This window comes from Nothoprocta perdicaria, unplaced genomic scaffold, assembly GCF_003342845.1.
Source record: "Nothoprocta perdicaria isolate Ctin4 unplaced genomic scaffold, notPer1 scaffold_7, whole genome shotgun sequence".
In the NCBI taxonomy this organism is placed as follows: domain Eukaryota; kingdom Metazoa; phylum Chordata; class Aves; order Tinamiformes; family Tinamidae; genus Nothoprocta; species Nothoprocta perdicaria.
Window position 1 is genome coordinate 9,831,219 of NW_020455976.1, and position 21,950 is coordinate 9,853,168.

Consider the following 21,950-nt stretch of genomic DNA (forward strand, 5'->3'; position numbering starts at 1 on the left):
AAAAAAAGGTGATGCTGTAACTTGAGTGGCTACTTTGAAAGGAAAAGTAATGGAAAAAAAGAAGTGCATGGAAAACAATGCCCATTTAAAGGAAGAATATTATGAAGCCTATTTCACCTGAAGCAGTTTGTATAAAGGTGACCATTCCTTATGGTGCTGTATAATGCACCATTACTGAACTGTTGTATTTCCAGGTGATTGTKAGCAGTAATACAGTGTTAGCAGACTTGTGTGCTACACGTGTGTGTAAAAACAACAAACAGCTCCTGTTTGCATTGTAAGGATATTTAAACTTAACTGTGACTTTAGGATCTATCCTGGTCTTTCCCTGCAAGAACTTTGCTGTTAAAAAAATCCTACTTTAAATTTATATGTTCTGGAAAGCAAGCGAGACAGCCTTAGGAGTGTCTGACCAATGGATGAATGTCGCTTGTCCTTTTTGCCTGCCCTGGCAAAATACCTAAGAAGCCAACATCTGTTAAGGAARAAGTATTCTTTCCATATTTCCTGACTGCAGGCCTGCAAGAGTCAGTCTTCCTCTAGCAAAATACAATTACTGTTAGAATTGTTTCTAACAGTCATTTGGGTTTTAATTGCTTAACAGATGTGTGTCTAATAAACAAGCAGTTTAGGTCCTGTTAACAAGCATGGATTGTGTATTGTCTATAAGAACATGTAGGATTTTCTTTGTGTTTGTGGAGCTGACTACTTTGGTTTTGACACATGTAGATTGTTTTTGAGGATAACCTAGTTTCACTTTGTAATATTATCATTTGTTTTAGAATCTTCCCTCTGGATCTCCACCGGTTGGAGTCATTAAACTTACTTATATTTCAAAGGTAAGCTACTCTATAAAGCTCTTGTTGCTAAAATTTGGTAATAATGACCAAAGGCTACTTAAGAAGACTGCAATTAAAGGTGACAATTTGCAGAGCCTCTTAAATAATATATGGGAAGTTTATTGCCTCTCTGCTATTTCTTATTTTGGAAGTACATTAAAAACATTGAGGTAGTACCAATTTAAAATATAAACAGGCTGTTTATAAGATTGTCTGGGTTTTTCTTGAGTTGAAATGACAGCTCTTTTAGCTTGCATGTGATAGAACTAATATTTCTGAACTGTATGTTTCACTTTTCAATWTATTTTAAACTACTGGTATCTGATATTCCAGGTAGTCTTAGAGAAAGGCCRCTTAGTGGAGACTGCATCACTGGGTAGACTAGTTTGCAGATAATAATAACCTTAGAATTGAAGAATTCAGTAATCCTTATGGTTAAATTGGTAGCAGATATTGCAAGAACAAATAAAGAGAGAACCAACTGACCTGTTGTGTTTCTGCTCTTTCTCATCCTTAATTTTGTGCTTTTATTTACCATCCTGCATATTCCACCTTCCATTTTATCTATCTAGCCATGTGTCTCTTTTTTTTTTCTCCTTGTAAGAGGTATCAGTGATACTGACTATATCATGAGACTACAGAGATACCTATGAGGACCAGCTTATGCTTCCTGTTTTCTCCCTCCTGCTTGCTTAATTTGCCACAAGTCTTAGAAATCTGAAGTGTTATCTCACTTCTAATGGGAGCAGGGTTGGCCATGTCTTCATGTGCAGCAGGGTGTCTGTGGGTGCCTGAGCAGGCAGCTTGCATGTACGTCCTGTACTGTGGCTTCATCAGAGAGCCACAGGGTGAATAAACTGTGCTTTGTTCGCCATTTTCCCCTGAAAATGARGCAAAACTGTAGGACTGCTGTATTGGACAATATATTCATGTCCAGCTCTCTCCCCTGTAAAGCAGGAGAATTCATGAGTCAAGTCTTTCTGCAAGTTGTTACTTGTCTAACTTGCCATAGTTGAACTGTTACTACTGGTAACATAAATACGTCTTTTGTTTCTGCCCCCAGAAAAGCTGTGAGGTGAGAGACTGATTTCCTGTCTCCCCCTGCCTTGGTACAGGTGCTTTACAGTGAAGAGAGAGCAATGCCTGTCACTGAGCAGGACCCAGCTCCTTATTCCCCAGATTAGAAACCTTTCAGAAAAGGTGTGGTGTGCTTCAGAAAGTGCTTGTTGTTATTCTTATGCAAAAAAGAAAAAAAAAAGACATTGGAGGTCTGGAAGTAAAAAATGTCCTTGAATTTTTAATTCCATTGGGACTTCAGTCTTCAAAGTTCAAGTTGGACTAAGTTGTCTGATGCCAGCATTCCGCCTGTGGTTAGAGCTGGARTGAAGTTAACCCATAATGAATCTCTGCATTTAAGGAAAAGAGGCAGATGGCTTAGGTTGTTATCTTATTGTAAACTGAATCTTGAAGTGAATTTTTAATTTTGTTTCCTTCATTTCATTTCATTTTTTTGTACATGTACCAGTCACAGTTTAATATGCTGCTAATCTTCAAATTCAACCCACTTGAAAGAAAATTATGATGTGTGATGTGTATCTTCTCTACAGGGCATTATTTACAAGTCTTACTTTTTTTTTTTTTTTTTCCTGTTAGGTTAGCGATGCAACTAAGCTAAGACCAAAGGCAGAATTCTGTTTTGGTAAGTTCTTGTATGCAGCATGCATGTGACGTTAGTCTTTGAGAAATTTGAAACACAGATATATTTTTCAATTCTCTAACTACATACGGCTGATAGTGTTTTTATTTTTAATAGCTTTTATTCTGTTTTCTGCCTAATAAAAGAGAAATGTTAGCTTCTTATCAGGTGTTGTTTTCATACTGTGGTTCTCAATAGATGAGAGCCTTTTTTAGATTTGGTATTTCTGAGTACTAATTAAAAGTGATCAATGTTGTCAGAGACCTGGCATGTCTGAGCTATGCAGACAAGTAATTAGTAATCTCTGTTGCTGATAAAGGAGTTGAGTACTTGATTTGAAAATAGTCATACATGTCAGTGATCTCTTAAAATTTTAGTGCTAATGCTGCGATGGAGTCAAATACATTGTTTTGGGTAGTTTCCAGTCATTGGTATTTAAACATGTAATAATAATATGCTTTGATTGCAGCCTGTCAAGGTGTGTCTGTCTTAAGAATTTCCAAAAAAAATGCAGCGTGGAGGTTAACACTTGCACTGAATTTCCTAGCTATTTGAAGTCAGCTCTCCTTACCGTGATGTTAAGCTTGTTAAATTTCAGAGTTGCTAACTTCTCATAATTTTTTTTAACAGTTATGAATGCAGGGATGAGAAAATATTTTCTACAAGCCAATGATCAGCAAGACCTAGTGGAATGGGTAAATGTTCTGAATAAAGCTACCAAAATCACAGTAAGTAGTTTAGACTGTCTTTAGCAATGCTTTCAAAGTATCTCTAAAATAGAAGCAACAGATCGTGCCATGTACCAAAAGCCTTCCCTTTATTTTAAAGTAACATCCAGACAAAGAAGCATTAAACTAATGAATATAATTCTCTGTGTCAAAGTACTTGGTTTTGTCCCAGAACAGGTTGCTATCAGGTGATAGAAAACACTCCCCTGTTACCTCAGCCTTTTTATGAGGCAGAAGCCCTGGCTTTGTTTTGCAGGCCATTTCAGGGAAGTGATGACATGAACCGTTCTGAAAGGATGTTCTTGCAAAGGCTGGGGGATGACTGAGCACAGTGCATATAGTCCTAGTGATTGTCACTTTTTACCCTCACTTCTAGGTTACCAAGGAAGTGATGTTTCCATCGTTTTTACCTTGTTTTCCTGTTGACCTTTCTTTGGAGTTAGAAAAGCTTTAACTATTAATAATAACAAAAACACTTCATGCATTTTTGACAACACACAGCCAGGCGTCTGCTGTTACTTAATTGTTTTCAGTTCAAGTGATAGAGTGAATAAAAAAAGTAATTGCATTAAATTGGAGTTTAGTTTAAAGGCTGGTTGTGATATGTTAAATTTGCGTTGTAAATAGCTGATGAAATAATTAGCATCTCTTGTCTTTGGAAGAACAGGTCTTTGAACTGTTAATCTGGTCTGAGGTTAAGTATGGATAGTGATTTAATCAACTAATTAAGATTATAACTTCCATGTGAACATTACTTAGAGTATTTTTTAACTCCTTAGGTTTTATTGTATTTCTAATACCGACTGCTGATTATTTCCACCAAACTATGACCCTGTGYGGTTTAGCACATGGTGTGCCTATTTTTAGGTAGTTTTTAAAAATCTCTTTGTAAGAGAAAGATGGTTGTGAGTTTGGCGTGTACTATTTTAACAGCTTATGATGACTTAAGCACTTGTACAGGATGTTGTAGATACAAAACCCTTCCCTTGAATGGATCCCTGCCTGCTAAGGGAAGTCCAATCCTCAAGTCCCAGACTTGGCACTGGCCACTGACTTTATGGCCRTGTTATTGCTAGTTCTTATACAGCCAGTGGGAATTCCCACTCTAAAGCACTTTATTGCTGGGGTAAATAAAACTGAAAGGAAGTGAGAAATTACCAGTTCTTCTACAAATTAGAAATGCTTCTTAAAGGTCAGGTATAGTGCTTATGAAAGAACTGGGAACTGATCTGAGATTTCAGGTTGTCTGGCAAAATGCTTCCATCAGAACCAGTTTTGTTCAGAAAACTAGAACAGTAGTGTTGCAAATTTTCAACACTAGGTAAACTATTTTAACATTTTACAAATAAAAAMCACTTGTTAAATTCCCCAAAGAAAAAATAAACGATAATTGAACAGTGATTTTCGTATGTGTTTTTCTTGTTTTGTTTGTTTTAATAAAACTTTTGTTATCATATCTGACTTGCAGGTACCAAAGCAGCCCGATCCTCTGTGTCAAATGGATAATGCTAATCGTCAAGTTGAAAGTCCAGGTGCAAAGAAGCAAGTGTCTTACAGGACAGAAATAGTTGGTGGTGTCCCTATCATTACGCCCACACAGGTAATACCCTCATAGCAATTGGGTATTTTTTTGATTTAAAAGTTTTATTGTGTGACAGGTCAGTGTAAGTTGCATATCATAATTTAGCTGTCAGCTTCTCACATTTCAATAATGAGGAATAACAGAGTGGGCTAGTAGCGTTCAGTGCAAATAAGAAGKAAATAAAGGAGGATGTAGTAGAGGTTTATAAAATCATGATTGTCACAAGGAGAAGTGGATGGGATAAAATAATAAACTTTCTCTTCCTGTACTAGAACTATGGACTGTTAAAGCTAGTGTCATGAACACTTCTACCAATATTTTGCCATTAAACTCTGTTTCCAGCTTGAAGTAGAAAATCACACACAAGTATTTTGCTTCTAGGCCTGTAAAATTCTTCATTTTGTGTATCTGTTTGTTAGCATTAATCTARTATATTCAGTGGGTTATTTTTAACATAATTTTTGAATGGAACTTGCGTATGCACAGCCAGAACCCTTTTAGAGAAGCTAACTAGTTGGCCCTTAAAAAAATCAAGTGAAATACTTTATCCTTTTATAAACATTAGAAATGAGATTTGTGGGCATGAGATAATGAATTCATTTCCTGAACAGCAATGTAGTTGTTCTTTTACCTTTAGAAAAACATGAGAATTTTCKGAACTCTCCTTCTTTTATCCAGAAAGAAGAAGTCAATGAGTGCACTGAAGGGGGTGATAGAAATTATTTGAAACGGTCACAAAGTCACCTTCCTTATTTTACTGCCAAACATCCCCCAGATAATGCTATTATCAAAGCTGGCTACTGTGTCAAACAAGGAGCAGTGGTAAGTATTTGAGATCAGCGGGTTCCATTCATCACCAACAAAGGGCCTAAAATGGAATTTGTACTGACAAAGACTTTTTTGAAGCAGTTAGCAATGACTTAACACTACTGACAATGTTAAGGGTGACTAAAGATAAAACTAAAAACTGTRAGTCGTGAAGTTCAGTAATACAGACATTGCTACATACCACTGTAAGATAAGCTTTATGATGCTGAAGGTCTTTGGAGAAGTTGAGTTGTCTGCACACAGATTTTTACACTATGGTTATTGAGTGTCGCTAAGGAGGCTACTCTTCTACAGTTATGTAGAAATCATTATTATAATCCATCTAAATTGAAACAGTTCAGTGTCAGCACGCTTTTAAAATCTCTGAAACATTTAGGAAAAGCTATTTTGGGGGCAAATAAGAGGAGGAGTTGTGTAACATGTGAGATCATCTAACACAAGTAGAACCACTCACAGCCTGCCTTACTACATACGCTACAAGGAGGAGCAGACAGTTCAGATTAAGCAAGATGTGCATGCTCTGAATTCTCAGTTCCATTTAATCCGAGATTATGAAATTTATAATGTTCCCTGTCTTTAAAAACAAAATCCATACGCGTTTAATGTGGTGTCTGTTGACATTTCTTAAAGGATACTTGTGTTCRGTCAGTTGCTACGGGTTCAGTAAAAATTGATAGAAAACGTGATAAAATCGAAAATAGTAGCATCCAGAAGTTAAAATTCTGGCTTTTTTTTTTTAAAGTCATGATTTATCTGTTCATCTAAAATCTTTTCTCCCTCYCTCCCTTTAACAGATGAAGAACTGGAAGAGAAGATACTTCCAGTTAGATGAAAACACAATAGGCTATTTCAAATCTGAACTGGTATGTTTCCAAATATGTGTTGCTTTCAAAAGATGCTTGGAAGTAAATGTAAAGAAATAGACTTGTCTATTAAAGCTGCTCTCTGCTGCTCGTGAAACTGTTAATTGTGAATTGTAATAATTTTTCATGATAAGGAAGAACAAAAAGTTAATAGGATGGCTCATAGCTTCCTAATTTCCATCTAGGAATCAATGAATAGTGCGCTGAAGAGGAGTAACAGAAGATATTTTATAATCATTCTAATTTTTTTGTATTAGTATCTTGGCTAGTACACACACAGTCATGTTCTAGGAAGAAAGGATTATTATGTGGAGAGATATAACTGTAATCTGAATGTCTTTGCAATTCTTAATGCTAGGAGAGACTGTAGTGTAGTTTATTTTAATTATTTTCCTATGGGCTCTTTGCCCACACTTCTTTAACAAGGACCAACAAGGCAGATGAAGAGCTGAGACTTKTACAGCTCGTTTCAGTGTTCCAGCTTTTCTTGCCCGCTCGTCACTCTTGAACGTGTTGACCAATTTTGAGTAAATATTAAGGGATTTTTAAGCCTAATTTAAAAACAAGTGGTTGGTACTGGAGGCAGCCCATCTTCCCCAAGAAGGGATCCAATATCCACTAAACAAGAAAATTGTGTATTTACAGAAGTAAGAATGTACGTTTATGTGAAGAAAGCTGAGTTAATGGTACTGACAGTAGGGAAGTAGACTTTGCTTTCACAAATTTGTCTGAAATCATTCTTTTCTCTATGTGTGTGTTTGAGATGTRTAACTCTACTGTTCAAGGAAATAAGTACTGAAGAGATAAGGTATTGGTTAACTTGAGAATTCTATGCTTAGCAAATACACATGAAATTCTGTGATTTTAATTAATTTTTACAAACAATTAGGATCTGCTACGTCCCAAATATATCTTGGAGAAACATTTAATCTYTCCTAGAAAGAGCACAGATTTCACAATGTGTGGCGCACCAAGAAGAAGAAGAAAGCATCAGGCAAAAACTTAAGTGAGAGTGTGGTGGACAGATGTGATGTGTGGGGTCTCACACTCAGTTCCTAATAATAATATGAAAGTAGGATCAAATTCCAATAACAATTTTTTCTTAAGCCTTTCTGGCCTTATTCACCTAGTATAGGATCAGAATTTTTTCTGAACTTGGAAGGTTTCTTTCCATTCGAGTTCAATTCCCAAGAGCTAAGAACTTCAGTCCAGTAGGGACTTGACTTAGAGTCAGTTTGCTCTCATGAGAGCCAACCTGGTCACTGGTAACCGGGACTTTCCCAGAACACTGGGGTTTGTTACCCTCCCCTGTCCTGGATATCTCTATTCCAAGAGATGATCCAGTTCATGTGGTGACTGTTACTGTGAAAAATCTGTCATAACAACCTGGGGACTGAAGAGAAGGGGAATAATAGCTGAAAATGTTGAGCTTTAAAATCTGCRCCTTCAGTCAACTGGAGAGACAAATCACCAAAGGAAAACTGGCATAATTGGGAATTTGTGTTCGGTGACATAACTGTTTGCTCTAGTAGCAACATTTCTTAGGTATTATTACAATTTTAAATTTAGGAAAAATAGTTTTTCCAGGGATGACAGACTTGCTTTTGCCTACAACCTGGAGTAAGCTGAATTAATCCATAATAACATTGCTTAAAGAAAATATATTTGGAGATAAATGAAGATTTTTTTTCATGCAAAGCTACATGAAAATGSTAGTGCAAAGACTTCTGTAGTGATAGTTAAAATTAAATCTTTTGTCATGGCAAAAATAAAAACACTTCTGCTTGAAATTCTCTCCTCAGTGTAAGCCTGAGACAGAATTACAGTGTAACAGAATTATARCAACATTATGTGAATTTGACAGACCTATAACATTTAATCTCACTTTTGTAACTGTAACAGAATATTCAGATGCTTTAAGAATACTGGCTCTGTTACAGATTTTGATTCAATTGCATGTGGGTGTGGGTTTTTTTCATGTACTGAATATAGGATACAATAAATCTTCTTGTTTCAAGTGGTGTCAGGCAGTACAATTAACAAAGCATCTCGTATTGTAGCATTTCACTGTAAATGAACGTAATGACCCTTCTATTGAAGTTGCACGGGGATGATTCAGATTTCAGATATAGTTAGAGGAAGAGGTCAGGGATCGTCTCCATTAGGAAGAAAAATTTGCACAAGAAAAGCATGTCTTGGTTGATACAACGTTCTGTATAAGTGACTGCCTTGAAATTCTTTATAAATGAAGTGCTGCTGCTGTCATTGGTCCCGACCTTTGACTTTGACCGTGTTCAGCTTGTTAGATATACTCTGCTGATGTAATTTTACCTCTTTTTTTCTTTTTTCTTTCCCTCCCCCAGGAGAAGGAGCCTCTCAGGGTTATACCACTCAAAGAGGTCCATAAAGTTCAGGAATGTAAACAAAGGTGAGGAGGGAGAAACGTTGCAGCAATTACATGGGAGTGTCGTGTGCGCTGCTCTGTCATGGCTAGACTGCTCTTGGGWAACCCTGGAAAGGTTTTCAGTAACTCGGTTGCCTTACACGTATTATTTACAGGGCAGCAGGTGATCTGGTGCACTAACTGGTTTGAGTGTTCTGCATTGCTGTGGCTTCTAAACCTGTAACATGTAGAATGTAAATACGAGATGAGGGGTGGAACAAAGACATGACACGTGATTCTGAAGTGCAAGGAAGCCCAGGCACTGCTTGATTTAGGGCAGCAATTTTAGGAGTCTGTGTATTTCTAATATCCTCTAAGCCTTTAAATGATKTTGCCTTCCTCAAGCACGTCTGTTAGAAGTCTTAAGATGAGGACACTCTGTTTGCCTTTCTAAATGGCAATGTACTGAGTGACTTTTGTAACGTAAAAACCCTTCACAGATCATAGAATCATAGAATGCTTAAAGTTGGAAGGGACCTCAGAGGTCATCTAGTCCAACCCCCCTGCTCACGCAGGRTCACCTAGAGCACATGGCAAGAAGATTTGGTCGTTATTAGTTCCGTTGTTACAAAAACCAAGCTGTTCTCTCCGTATTATGTTAAGATTTAGCTTTTGAGGATGCTTCATGTGTATAATAACTATTTTCCRTGACCTTCCTGCTGACAAGAGCTCAGATTTCACTAGGCATATCAAATGGTCTCTTGTATGCAATTGTGTGCTTTTTGAGAAACTTCACCAGCAGAGTGCCCTCTGAGAAATAAATGTGTACTGAGATGCTACATATACATTAATTAGTGCAGTTATAAGTTGTGTATCTTCATCCCTGTTTCACTGAGTACGAATTTGAAGGGAAAGATGCAGCCTGGCAGGGAGTTCCATGCTCAGGCTCAGAGATGAGGCACACAGGGATTTTAACAGCTACTGCTATTCAAAAACATATTTGTGGGCTTTAATAGTGACTCTAATATCATATCCACCATGAAGACAACTCATGTCTTTATTATTTTTTTCAGACCTTTCAGTTCTAAATTTGTCAGGAATTCTAAAACTGTGGTTATGGATACTGTGCTGCTTTAGCATGTAATCACACTATTATTTAGGATTAAACTTTTGAAAGACGTAGCATAAATAAAAACATAAATGTGAATTTTTACAGAAGTTTGACTAGAGCGATATAAAAATAGGTTCTTAGACTTAACATAACTTGGTTTATAATATTTCAATTAAAATTGTATGGAGAATAGCATGGTGTTGGTTTTGAACAAAAGAATGTTAAGGCTAGGCAGGGGAAAATGTTCCAGTTTTGTTTTTCCACTTGATATTTATAAAAGAAGAGCAAACAGAAATCTGAAGGATGATAGAGGATGCAAAGGTGACAAATGCTCTGGTTCAGCACTTTCTTGTAATGTTGTTTTAAATACTGTGGGAAATTTGCACTTGCCACTTAAGTATATTTAACTGCAAGTATACATTGTGGTTTTTTTTTTTCTTTTTACAGTGATATAATGATGAGAGACAATCTCTTTGAAATTGTAACAACTTCTCGAACCTTTTATGTACAGGTAATCCTTTCCTTTTTAAACTTTGGGCAAAACCAAGTGATTATCATATCTGAAGCAGCACAACCATTTTGCTGTTAAACCTGCATTTAAATATATAGTGTTTTTGAAGGGAATGTAACTTCATTATATTTCAGAAAAAGATGATACATGTAAGAAACTTTTCAYATAACAGCAAAGAGCTATGTTGGTAGCAATGAATGTAATAAATTCTGATGCTTACTTCTCATTGGCATTCGTTTATTCAGATTTTTTTGTATCAATGCCATATATGAATATTTGAGTATTAAATTTTTATTTATAGGTAATTCTCAGATTCAAACTACCAATTGTTTTGTTAAAATATCTGCTAAAAATACTCTAGATTTCAGTGTGTTGGTGATAGGTATCTGTCCACACCTTTATTCAGTGCATCGTTCCAGTTATTTTCTAAATGTTAGAGTGTTGATCATAAAAAGAGTTGCTCTAGGTGTGTAGGCATGTGCTACTCGCAGCATCATCTCTCATATTTCTTAAGGAAGAAAGAATTTAAGGGAGCAAGAGCAGATGCTGAGAAATGAGTTATYCTATAGCAGCCCTCCTACCACTGACTGTTATGAAGCTTTTTGTCTTCATTATAGATATTCACAGATATTTACTCCCTTGGTGTTCTGTTTATCCCTTGTTAAGCTACTGGATCTTTGTTATTGCTTAAAGTAAATGTGCAGCCAGCTCCCTGAGACAGACTTGATTTTACTCCAACTCTTCAGTAATTATCTCATGGAAGCAAAGATCAACACTGGGTTTCAAAAACTACAGAAACTGACATCACTGGCCAAAATTTGCTAAGAGATATCAGCAAACTTTCTGTCAGAATAAATGTATTTTGGGTTTTATGGAGTACAAAAATGTTATTTTATAGAAGTATGTACATACAAAGCAATACAAAATTCAAGGAAAGCTCTTAAGAAATGTCTGCATTAAAAATACAAGTCCTCATAGTTTTAAATTTAAATTTAAAGAGATACAGTAACATAGGATAAGGCTTTGTTCGTGATTTTATACAGATGACAAGGATACTGTTTTTTTCTTTGTTTTTAAAATCCAAAGTTATGAAATACTTGTAACTGATGCTGTTTGACGCAGGCGGACAGTCCCGAAGACATGCACAGCTGGATCAAGGCAATCTCCGGGGCCATCGTAGCACAGCGGGGACCTGGGAGATCAGCAGCTTCTGTATGTTATCCCGAGCCTTAGGAAATGCCATGGGGGACGTTTATTTATGCACCTGAATCTAGTGGGTTTTGTGTTCACCTGTCCTCAGTCCTTCCTGTAGTACCTGTCATCTTTGCATGGACTTTCATATGGATTGGATGGGCATAGAGTATTTTTTTTGAAATGATTACTTAATCTTATCTGTATGTACGCTGTATTTTTTTTAACCATGTAGATAATGCAAATGCTAACTGAGAAAACCCTCCTAATTCGATGTTTTTGTCATTAAGCTGCTACTAATTTAGAAGTAAAATTGAACCTAATTCTTGCAAGGCGTTTTTGCCAGTTGCTGAATTTTATAATGAAATGACACTCCCTTGACTATTTTTAAGAGCCCTTGCCACTAAATTGCCATTCTGTATTGTTGATGATTTGTGATACATGCAGATACAGATTCAAATTTCAAATAGATTATTTCTGAAGGAATTACCTGCTCGCATGAATTAGTTCTTGCTGTTGGAAACTTGGTGTGAGCACCATCTAGCATTACTGAACTGAAGTGCTGTGACTGTGGCAGAACTTAGTATTTGTGAAGCATGTAGATACCAGCATTTCGTGTATATAGTTGCATTAAAACAGTATTAGGCATTTATTGCCCTTCACAAATTACTGTATTTTGTGCGAAAAGTTACTTAGTGTCACAGCCTCCAAGYGTCTGGATTTCACAAAAGGAAGACTTTTCAGTTCAGATGCTGCAAAGCCTGGTTTTCACTTCCTGGCTAATGGGAGGTCTGAACATATCACTACCCCCATAATCTGAAACCTAATAACCTGAATTTGGCATTTTAATACAGACATACATTGATACTGCATTTCTGTTAATTTGGTCTTAATTCACAATTCTGTTTTGCACCTGAAAGCTGCCCCATACGTTTAAATAAACCTTCCTATCCTAAATTTTGTTTTGGGGTTAAGAAAATATACAGAAAATTTTCTTTCTGTTGTTTTTTTTTTTTGGGGTGGGGCTACCTGAGCAATCTGGCTCTTACTGTCTGCATCACTTCTGTCTTTCTCCCTCTCTTCTTTCCCCAAGTATAGGTTACTCTAATCTTAGCTTTGCACTGTGTTCCAGATGCGGCAGGCCAGAAGGCTGTCGAATCCTTGTATACAGAGGTATACATCAAGAACTGGTGAATGCAGCACGTATGTGGGCTCTCATGTAATCTTGCCCTCGTAACAGAGGGCTGGGACTAGAAACTAATTTGCGCTCGAAAAACCTAAACGTCGCTACCTGTTGCCATTACCATTATTGGAAACTAACTCATAAATTACATCACCTATTCACAGGCTTGCACTGTTGGTTCTTTCTTTAAAAGTAATTGGAATTTAAAAATGGCAAAAACATGCATTTGTGCTTGTTTATCACATTTAAATATTGATTACACTTTATAGTAACATCATTTAAAAGGAAAATTATTGAAACCTTAATTTGCATGAGAGTTCATATTTCCATTTACTTTACATTTTTTTGAAACTGTGCAAAAGCAAAATTATGCTACCCACAAACTAATACAGATGCGTGCACACAGAACAAGCGCACGCTGAAACTCCAGTAATTGGAAGGATAATGTAGCCTGATTTGCATGGCTTAAGTCTCTGCATGAAATTATTAGTCCAAATGTAGAAGCATTGTGATATGATCAGTACAGTGTTCAAAGCAGTGCTATTGCTTCAGAGTAATAAAGCAGCATAGTGTCTTAGCTGTGAACTTAGTGTGGGTACTAAAATATGAGTATTTGATTGGATTTAGCAAAAGTTTAGTCTAGAAAGCTTGCCCAAACTCCCCTTTTATCCTATTTGTTCAAATAAAATTATTAAGCAAAATTAGAAGAGTAGGCAAATCACTATATTATATAAGCTCTTAAAGCAAACTTTTTTTTCTTGGAAGTSGAGTATCAAGCCAGGAATGAGATACAGAACTGTAAGTCGTATAAAATAGTTTATGGAATTTTAACCTCATAGCAAAATTGAAGCCCAAATAAAGATGTTCAACTATGTCACCCAATAACATTAGCTCAAAAAAGAAAGTGTAAAATTAATTGGCAGAATCCATTATGATTAACATTATAAATTGTGGCCATAGCATGCCAAAAGAGACCTGGGCAACTGCCATGGGAAAAGATACTTCATGCACGATGTGYATTTGCATCTTGGACACGTGAGTGATGGTAGTTCTGCTAGTACAGCTGTGTGAAAGCTGCCTTGCTTTGTGTCCACACATGGTTTCCCCAGTTCCCTTGGCTCCTGCACTGGCSCTGGTGATGGCAAGAGTGGCAGCAGCTGCAGCTCCTAACGTGCCGGGACTGTGCAGGGTATCGTGGCATTTGGATCAGGTCACTTAACATAAGGCTCCTCTGCTGTTTTGCACGTCCCTAGGTATTTGAGACATCCTCACAGACCTGATGGGTGTAAGGCAGTGTCTGAGAGACCTTTTTGGTTCTGAGGATAAAGCTGTAGGCCAAGGAGGGTGTCCTAGGGCATCCAAAACACTAGTCTGTGCCTGTGATTTAAACGCCAGATTCCCTCTGACGTAGTCTGATAACTTGCTTTTGTCAATAAGTAAATGATGGAAGATGATTTCCACAGTTYTGAGATAACAAAAAATGAGTAAAGRTGAAAATGAGTAGTTGCCAACAATAAAACTTCATCAGAAATTAACTTGACGATTGGATGGATAGTTTTAAATCCGAAAGATCAGTTTCTTTAGAGTGCCCATTAATATTTGAAACTGTCTTATAGTCTTGATAGCACAAAATAGTTGCTGTGTCTGCTCGGTCTCTAGAATAAATAGAAGCAAGTAGTTTTGCAGGAAGAGGCAAAAGTAAAATACATTACACAAGCATTTAAGAAGTCAGTGCTTATTGTATGCAAATACGTTTGAATACCCTTTTTCTCTTAAAGATGTCACTTTCAATAGACTTTAAAGAGCCTATCTTCAAAAGGTTACTTAACACACTAGTAAAATCAAGATTCAGTCTGGGCTGTATTTGAAAGTCTAAAGAGCTGCTGAGCTTGATTTGAGAAACTTAATTTCTTCAAATGAAAAATTCTTCCTGTCGCATACTGCTGTGAGCTGGCTCCTAATAACACACTGCCTTGGGAAAGCACCTGCCTCCTGCTGCTGCTGTGGCTGACACTTCTGGCACTTCGCTTTGTGCATTTTCTGTCTTTGAATTTTATTTCTCTCAGCAAAATCTCAACCTGCATCTGTCTCGGGTRGTGCTGACGGTCTAAAGTGACGCACGCTCCTCTTTTCCAGGAGCATTCCGAGCCTTCTGCAGAATCCAACAGCCATGCTGTCCGTCCTGCCGCCCCCGCAGCCGCCGCACGTCCCGCAGCCTCTCACAGCAGCCCTGTGGTCCCACACGCTGACCCCAGACACCCTGCCCTGGAGAAGCGAGGATTTCACGAGTCTTTTACCAAGGCCAAGCCAGGGAACTACAAGATCCAGGTTGTCGCTGCAGGAGACCCAGCTTCCAAAGTGACTGACCGGGGCTCGTGGGAACCCCGAAGTAAAAATGGCACTCAGGAACAGGATGCTGGCCTCGTGGATCTGGATGATGCAAGCCTTCCCGTTAGCGATGTGTAGTCCTGGCGAGCGCAACGGAAGCGTTTGGAGCACGATCCATTTGTTCGGTCCTCTAATTTCCTTGCTTGGACGTTGAACCAAAGAAAATTATAGGAAAAAAAAAAAAAAAAACAAAGAAAATGGAACACTGATTTTTATATATATGTATGTGTGAGTGTGTGTAGGTACACACGTGTATGTATATATATGTGTGTGTGTATAATGTTTGTATATTGCCTTTCATCTGAGGGTCAGAAATGGACCTTACACTTTTTCTCAAAGGTTGATGGTAAATCACTTGCTAGGAGGGGCCAAACTGCACGATTTACAAGGAAAAAGGCAAAGAAAGAAAGAAATGCTTCTGCAAATAAGTCAGGTACCAGCAACTTTGCATCTCTAATCTGGCCAACTAAATTTACAGTTACTGCTGTATTATAGAAAACTTACTGATAAGAAATGCTGTTTTCCTTACAAASTACAGTAAGGGTTTAGGCATATCCTGCACACACACACACACACAAAAAAGTTCTTCTGTTCTTTAGAATCAACGGTGTCAACTGAATTATTATCAGAACAAGAATTCTGAACTCCCTTGGAATTCTTAAGTAAATGGTGCTGTAAAGTTTCCACTAAAATAATATTTTGAATAGTCAGCCTATTTTTGATGCGCTCCTGAAAGTGGTTTATAACTTTTTGCACATTTAGATTTTCAATGGACTGCATGTATTGTTGTTCTGGAGGGAGGAGAAGAGGAATTGGGCTTTTGAATTTAAACACTTCAGACCTTTTGAACGAAATAGAGTTTATATTGCGTTACATTAGGCTTTGCAGCAATTATTTTTATGAAATGTCTAGACATATCAATTACTGTTTTGAGATTGGTTTTCTTATCAGTGCTTTGTGAGCAGTTCTTGTTTCCGTGTTTGATCAGTGGAAGACCTAGTTTTTGCGTGTCGTGTTGGTACTGAACTGTTCATAATCATGCAATTGTGGCCTATAACTTCTGGTGCACTAATAATCTTAAGTGCCTGTRTTTTCCTTTTTCTTCCTCACGTTGTTGAAACACTTTCAGACTAGGTATGTACACAAACTGTTCTTCATAGTTTTGAACCTTTGGTTGGAGTTGTTCTGAATAACGTAGTTCAAGACAGCTACTTAAAATAGAAAACTTATCCTAGGAGTACCAGCATTCTGGTATTGCATCTGCTAGCTGTGCAATATGTTTCTGGAGAAAAAAAAAGAGTATTTGTTGTTTGTACAGGGTCTCATGGGACATAAGTGATGCAAATGAAAAGAACCTTTACATTTCAAACATTGGATTAGACTGTGTGTACTTGTCATAGTTCTTGAAAAAGTCTGCTTTAGTCAAACCCCAAGAAATATCTCATGCTGCTGCTTATTGTGGTTCARATTGTCCAGCTTTGACGTATGTTTCATTTAAGTTACATATCATACAAGTTCATCTTCTCTCCAGCTTCGAGACTGACTTCTTGAGAGATGTGGATGGCTTTACCCTAAGACCTTGTTGATCCAAGGATAGAGTAGTTGCTGTCCTGTAAGAATGAATTTCTCATAGCATTCTATATAATTTCAAATTCTTAAATTATATCAGCACCTTCATTTTTTATCCATAAGCTAACCGCTGTCAGAAGGCAGTGCTGTAAGTTACCATTTTTGTTTGACTCCTTAGCTATGTGTGAAAACTYGTCCAGAATTGGAAGTTACTGTAAATGTCTAAACTAGCATTGTAAGTTTTAACTTGTGTTAAAAAGATGACAATAGCTCTTTAAAGGCTTATTTTTTCACAAGTACATTCTGTGTGGAAGACACTTTGCATTGTAATATTTTTACAGTAGTCTAACTTTTGAAATCACTTGCTCTGGTACAGCTTTCACACTGCATGTTCATTTTATTGCATTTTGGTATTGGCAATTTTACACATTGGGTGGAGGTGAAGCAGCTCCATAAACTCCTTAAAAGAGGAAAACGAAAAGAGAAAAAAAAAAACCTACTTTTGTAGTTCAGTAGCATAGGGATATATTTGTGGTTGGTAATTGTCAGGGTCTCCTATTTATCAGTACTTTTTTAAATCTATGAAAATTGTTAAATTATTTTAGAATAAGTGCTGTAAATATATCACATTTAAATTGTCAATAAATCAGTTTGGGTAACTTAAACTAACAGCTGACTCTTTCTTTCTACGGTCTTAAATATTTTATCAGAAGAGTTTTCCTTTTTWGCGTACCGAGTTGAAAATGTCTTTACTGCAGCTTTACATGTCTCTTTAATCCCTTCAGGTGGATCCTGTTGTGCTGCCTGAGTAAGAAATTGAATAGAGTGGGCTGGGGTTGTTTGTTTGTTTGCTTTCCTACTGTTACTCTTCCGTTTCTTCTATGAAATTTGTGTATGTTATGCAAGGGAAATGATAAACTCCATCTCCCATCAGTTTTCTTTTTAATTGATGGAAGGGAAAGGRTGGTGCATAATCATTTTAAGTTAATCCTTTGGAAGTTAATCATTTGGAAGTTTTCTCAGGTGCTGAGAGGGGAAAAGTAGAGGACAGAAACATGCATTTTCTGAGTTGATACAGATGCATAACAGACGTTCTCTTGAAAATGCTTTCCTGAGATAACTGCACCTGTATGCAATCTGGAGGTACCTCACTGCCTGCACAGTAGATATCATCCTACTTGAGTGGCTGCGTTTCTCGGGKGCATTTTGTCCTGTTGTAAAGGGGTGCAGGCAATCAGGGTGTCTCAGCAGTATGCAAGCTTCAAATGAAATGTTCTAATTAACTATTCACARTCTCTGTAAAGAGTATTATCCAGCTTACAGTTTGACTGTGAACTCTTKCTAGGTAYGTACACATCTGCCCTTGGAGGAGTATTGAAATTTTGCTCTGCCACTTGCTGCTCCTGAGGAGTTGCTGCACCGCAGGCAACAGCTGGTGTGRCATTAGCAGGTAATTGGCTCTTTGAGACTCTTTAAACTAGAGGTACTCGGTTCAATTGTAACGTCACTAAGATCCAAAATCAGCTCAATAACTAAAACATGGAGCTGATGTCTCAGCAAGTTCCTGATGTGGACTTAGTGCTCCAGGTAAGCAGTACAGTTTATTCTTCCTGGTAATAAAAGTCCCAGTCAAATACAGTTAGTATCCACAGCTCAATTTACCTAAAGCTGAAAATATCCATTCTAGTTGACTTATCTTAATGCCTGTGTCTCTGCTGTTTAGCTTTCAGCTTTTTTTACTCCTCTAATTCTTAAATTTTTTTTCCACAACTTGGACCTAAACTGTAGTCATGAGAATTACATGGCTGCCYTGTTTTACTGTGTGTTATCTTGCCTCTTCTCATTTACTATATATTTGCTCTAGTCCCTTTACTGAAGAGAGGATCGAATTATTCTTTATGGTGTTTTGCAGTACTGTAAATTTCTCATTATAACAGTGGGTTTAAATCCAACTGCTACCTCTGCTGTTCGACCACCTGCAGGTAGCTGCCAAACACAGTGGTGTGGATATAGCGAGAGCCATAGGCGTATCAGCCACACGGAACAGAAGGCTGTCAGCACCATCTAGAGGTTATAATAGAGCTTAAAAAAAGGGGGGGACTTGGGTGAATATCTTCAAGTGTATCTGAAGGTGTGTGGGACAGAAATTGCTGTTCTTAAGCAGACTGCATATTATTTACTTGAGATAGAAGAGAGTAAAAATTGAATTTAAATTGAACTAAAAGTAAAAAATGAATTAAATCTGTTTGAAACCGTGCTATGTGTAGCTTTACCATTGTATCTGTTATGTTTAATGTTTTAATACTCATCTCTGTTTTGGAGCACATATATAACTCTTTGAGGCTCCGAGCCCTTAAGCTGCTGATGCATGTGCTACCTTTGACAGGTCCCGCTGAAGAGGCGAAGGCTGCTCCTRAAATGCTCAGTGTGAACCCTGCTGCTCAGCTGGATCCTGTCACACGTTTGACTGGGTTTCTGCAGCTTTTTTGGAGGGGAAAAATGTTTCTTATTGTAAAGGCACTAAGTCGTGTATACTAGTAGTAACATAATATTGGTTTTGAAAGTGCTAGCTTTGGCTTTTTAATTGGGAGTTTGCATTTAAAGCTTCTGCGAGCGCTGTCATTTTGCCTATCTATGCGTGCAGTGAGCACATCTTGGAAGAATTTAAACCACTCGGTTGCTCCACATTCCTAACCATGATCTCCTAGTGGCAACTGAGTACATTATAGAACAGACACTGCTTAGGTTTGTTACAGGTGTGAGTGTAACCTGCATGTTGTCATACAATGCATAGAGCATCCTGTGTAGTCAATACATTAGATTTTACTTCATATTTTCATGAATCTTCAATTTTTATTCTATAATCTTCAATATAATGCTTGCAGTTTTTATTATAGTAGTGCCCTTTGACAATAACAAACAAACAAAAAAGTGTGTACTGATATATTTAATCTGTAATTAATTAGCACTTTTCTTGGAGCAGGACGCTTGGCTTTCTATAAGACGTTATAAAACAAAACCATGGCTGTATGTATATTTTGTAAATTATGGCAAGGTTATGCTTGTCAAACAGCAGTGGCTGAATTCATCTCTGGAAAGGAGTGTGCAGTTTCTCTGCTAGTAGCTTTTCTCTTCCAAGGTAATGGCTTTTTTTTTTTTTTGCATGTGATAATGAACCTAGCACATGTCTGTGGATTTTTTGTAAGCGTATATGACTTGAGATACAAGGCACTTCTGCACAGATAGGCCCTTAGCACATATATGTTTTTCAGCAGAYGAAGATGTTAAATCTAAGAAATTTAATTATTCTGGAAAGTGAGATGTTCACTTTGTTTAATACAAAAAAAATAAATTTTTTGAATGCTGAAAAGATTCACATCCTTACATGGTAAAGATACAGCAGAGTCAGCACATCTTGGAAATGCTATCCCAAGTATTTGAAAGTGGGATGCTGCTGATTGTGATTTTTAGATAAGACTTTGGGTTATGTTTTTGGCTTGTGGCTCASTGTTTATCCTCAATCTCCATTGAAAATGAAAAAAAATCTTGTAGTCAATATAGAAAAAAAGTGTTATGTAGGTACTTAGTCCGTAAAGGAGACCGATGGTTCTGAGAGATTGTGGGGGGAAAAAACATARATATAATGGGARTGAGAAACTGATGTTTCAATCTTTWCTTTATGCAAGTAGTTCTTAATGTAGATAAAATCAAACTAATAGAACATCTGATATTTCTGAATATTTTTGTGATATTTCTGAATTCATCCTTAATTAATGCAATTGATTCAGTTTAGTTCTTTAAGTATTGACTGACTAAATTATAACCATTCCAAACAGGCTTCTGTCAACAGGTGCTTCTGCTCATGGATTTTGAATATCTGCTCCTGTCTTGTCTTTACTCCCTAAAAGGACATTAAATATTGTAAGCGCACAACATCCCTGGAGATAGGATGGTAGAAAAAGGAGCCTTCCCTCCTCGTGCAATTTTTTCCCGGAGGATGGAGATAACTGAACTGTGGTTTCGAAAACCTATTGTAAGTAAACAGGGGCAATTTGATGGAAACGCGAATAGCCTGGAGTTATGGGGAAGATTAAACCCCACAGTCATTCTCTGGTCCCAAGTATTTTGCTCCTGCTTCTAAAAAGSAGTTTCTGCTCCCAAAAAGGGGTTTCTGCAGGCTTTTCTGACCCTTTCSCTTTTTATGCTGAAAGATGTCATCTTTCCTTGGAGAATTGTCTTGATTTCCAAGTAAAGAAAAACCTTGAAGTTTATCAAAAGTAGCCAGATAAGCCATGCATACACTAACAGTGATGGGGAAACATATTTTACTTTAGTATGTCACTAGGTATAAATGCACTCCAAGTAAATTATTTGAACTTGTAAAAGTTTTCAGAAATTTCCCTCGGCTTTTAAAAATCACAGAAATTCTAATCTAATCAGGTAATCGTGGCTGTTAATTGTTGCAAGTGATGATGTTAATGTATGTAATTCTCCTGAAATATCTCTCTTGCACCGTGCAGATGTTACTGAATTCAAGGGCCTCGTCTTGCGGGCTGCTCGCGGCAGCGCTGGATCCTACGTGTTCCTSTACCTTCGGTTTCGGCGACTTGGAAACCCGGCGTTTCAGTGAGTTGGGACACTTGTGTTTTTGCCGGTACAGTTTTGGGATATCCCGCCACGTTCTGCGGCACGGCCGGGCTGCTGACACCTGCCCTGTGTTCCCACCTTGCCAGGGGGGTAAGTCTGAGATGATTCCCGTTTCCATAGSAGGGAGGCCGAGGCTGCCCGGCTCCGCGTTCCAGGCGCTCGCGGGGCGCCCAGGGATGTTTGGGGAGGGAAAGCTCCCGGTGACCAGCAGCTCCCGTTACGGCTATCACTCTTGTTTTCCCGGTAAAACCCTCAGCGGGAGCCGCGTCCTCCGCCCGCCCCGAGGCGCGGCCCGACGGGGCGGCCGCTCCCCGCCCCTCGGCCGCTTCCCGCCCCCTCGGGGCGCCGCTTTAAATGCGGCGCGCGGGGCGCGCGCGGGGCCTCGCCCGGCCTCGCTGCGCCATGTGGGGCTGCGTGCTGCTGCTGGCGGC

General features: G+C 38.0%; 1 protein-coding gene across 3 annotated transcripts in view; it reads left to right on the forward strand.

Moving 5' to 3' along the window:
- Positions 1-15,492, forward strand: part of PLEKHA1 (pleckstrin homology domain containing A1) — a 28,073-nt gene extending 12,581 nt beyond the window's left edge. The window contains exons 3-13 of one of the 3 annotated variants that reach the window (XM_026050768.1): positions 783-839; positions 2,493-2,538; positions 3,166-3,263; positions 4,732-4,863; positions 5,524-5,667; positions 6,468-6,536; positions 8,900-8,964; positions 10,478-10,541; positions 11,664-11,753; positions 12,865-12,905; positions 15,052-15,492. In XM_026050768.1, coding sequence (XP_025906553.1) covers positions 783-839; positions 2,493-2,538; positions 3,166-3,263; positions 4,732-4,863; positions 5,524-5,667; positions 6,468-6,536; positions 8,900-8,964; positions 10,478-10,541; positions 11,664-11,753; positions 12,865-12,905; positions 15,052-15,277 — 1,032 coding nt within the window. In that variant the 3' untranslated portion in view covers positions 15,278-15,492. Of the gene's footprint in view, positions 1-782; positions 840-2,492; positions 2,539-3,165; positions 3,264-4,731; positions 4,864-5,523; positions 5,668-6,467; positions 6,537-8,899; positions 8,965-10,477; positions 10,542-11,663; positions 11,754-12,864; positions 12,936-15,051 lie in introns of all 3 variants that reach the window. The other 2 variants (XM_026050767.1, XM_026050766.1) reach the window with 2 other exon arrangements.
- Positions 15,493-21,950: the final 6,458 nt, after the last annotated feature.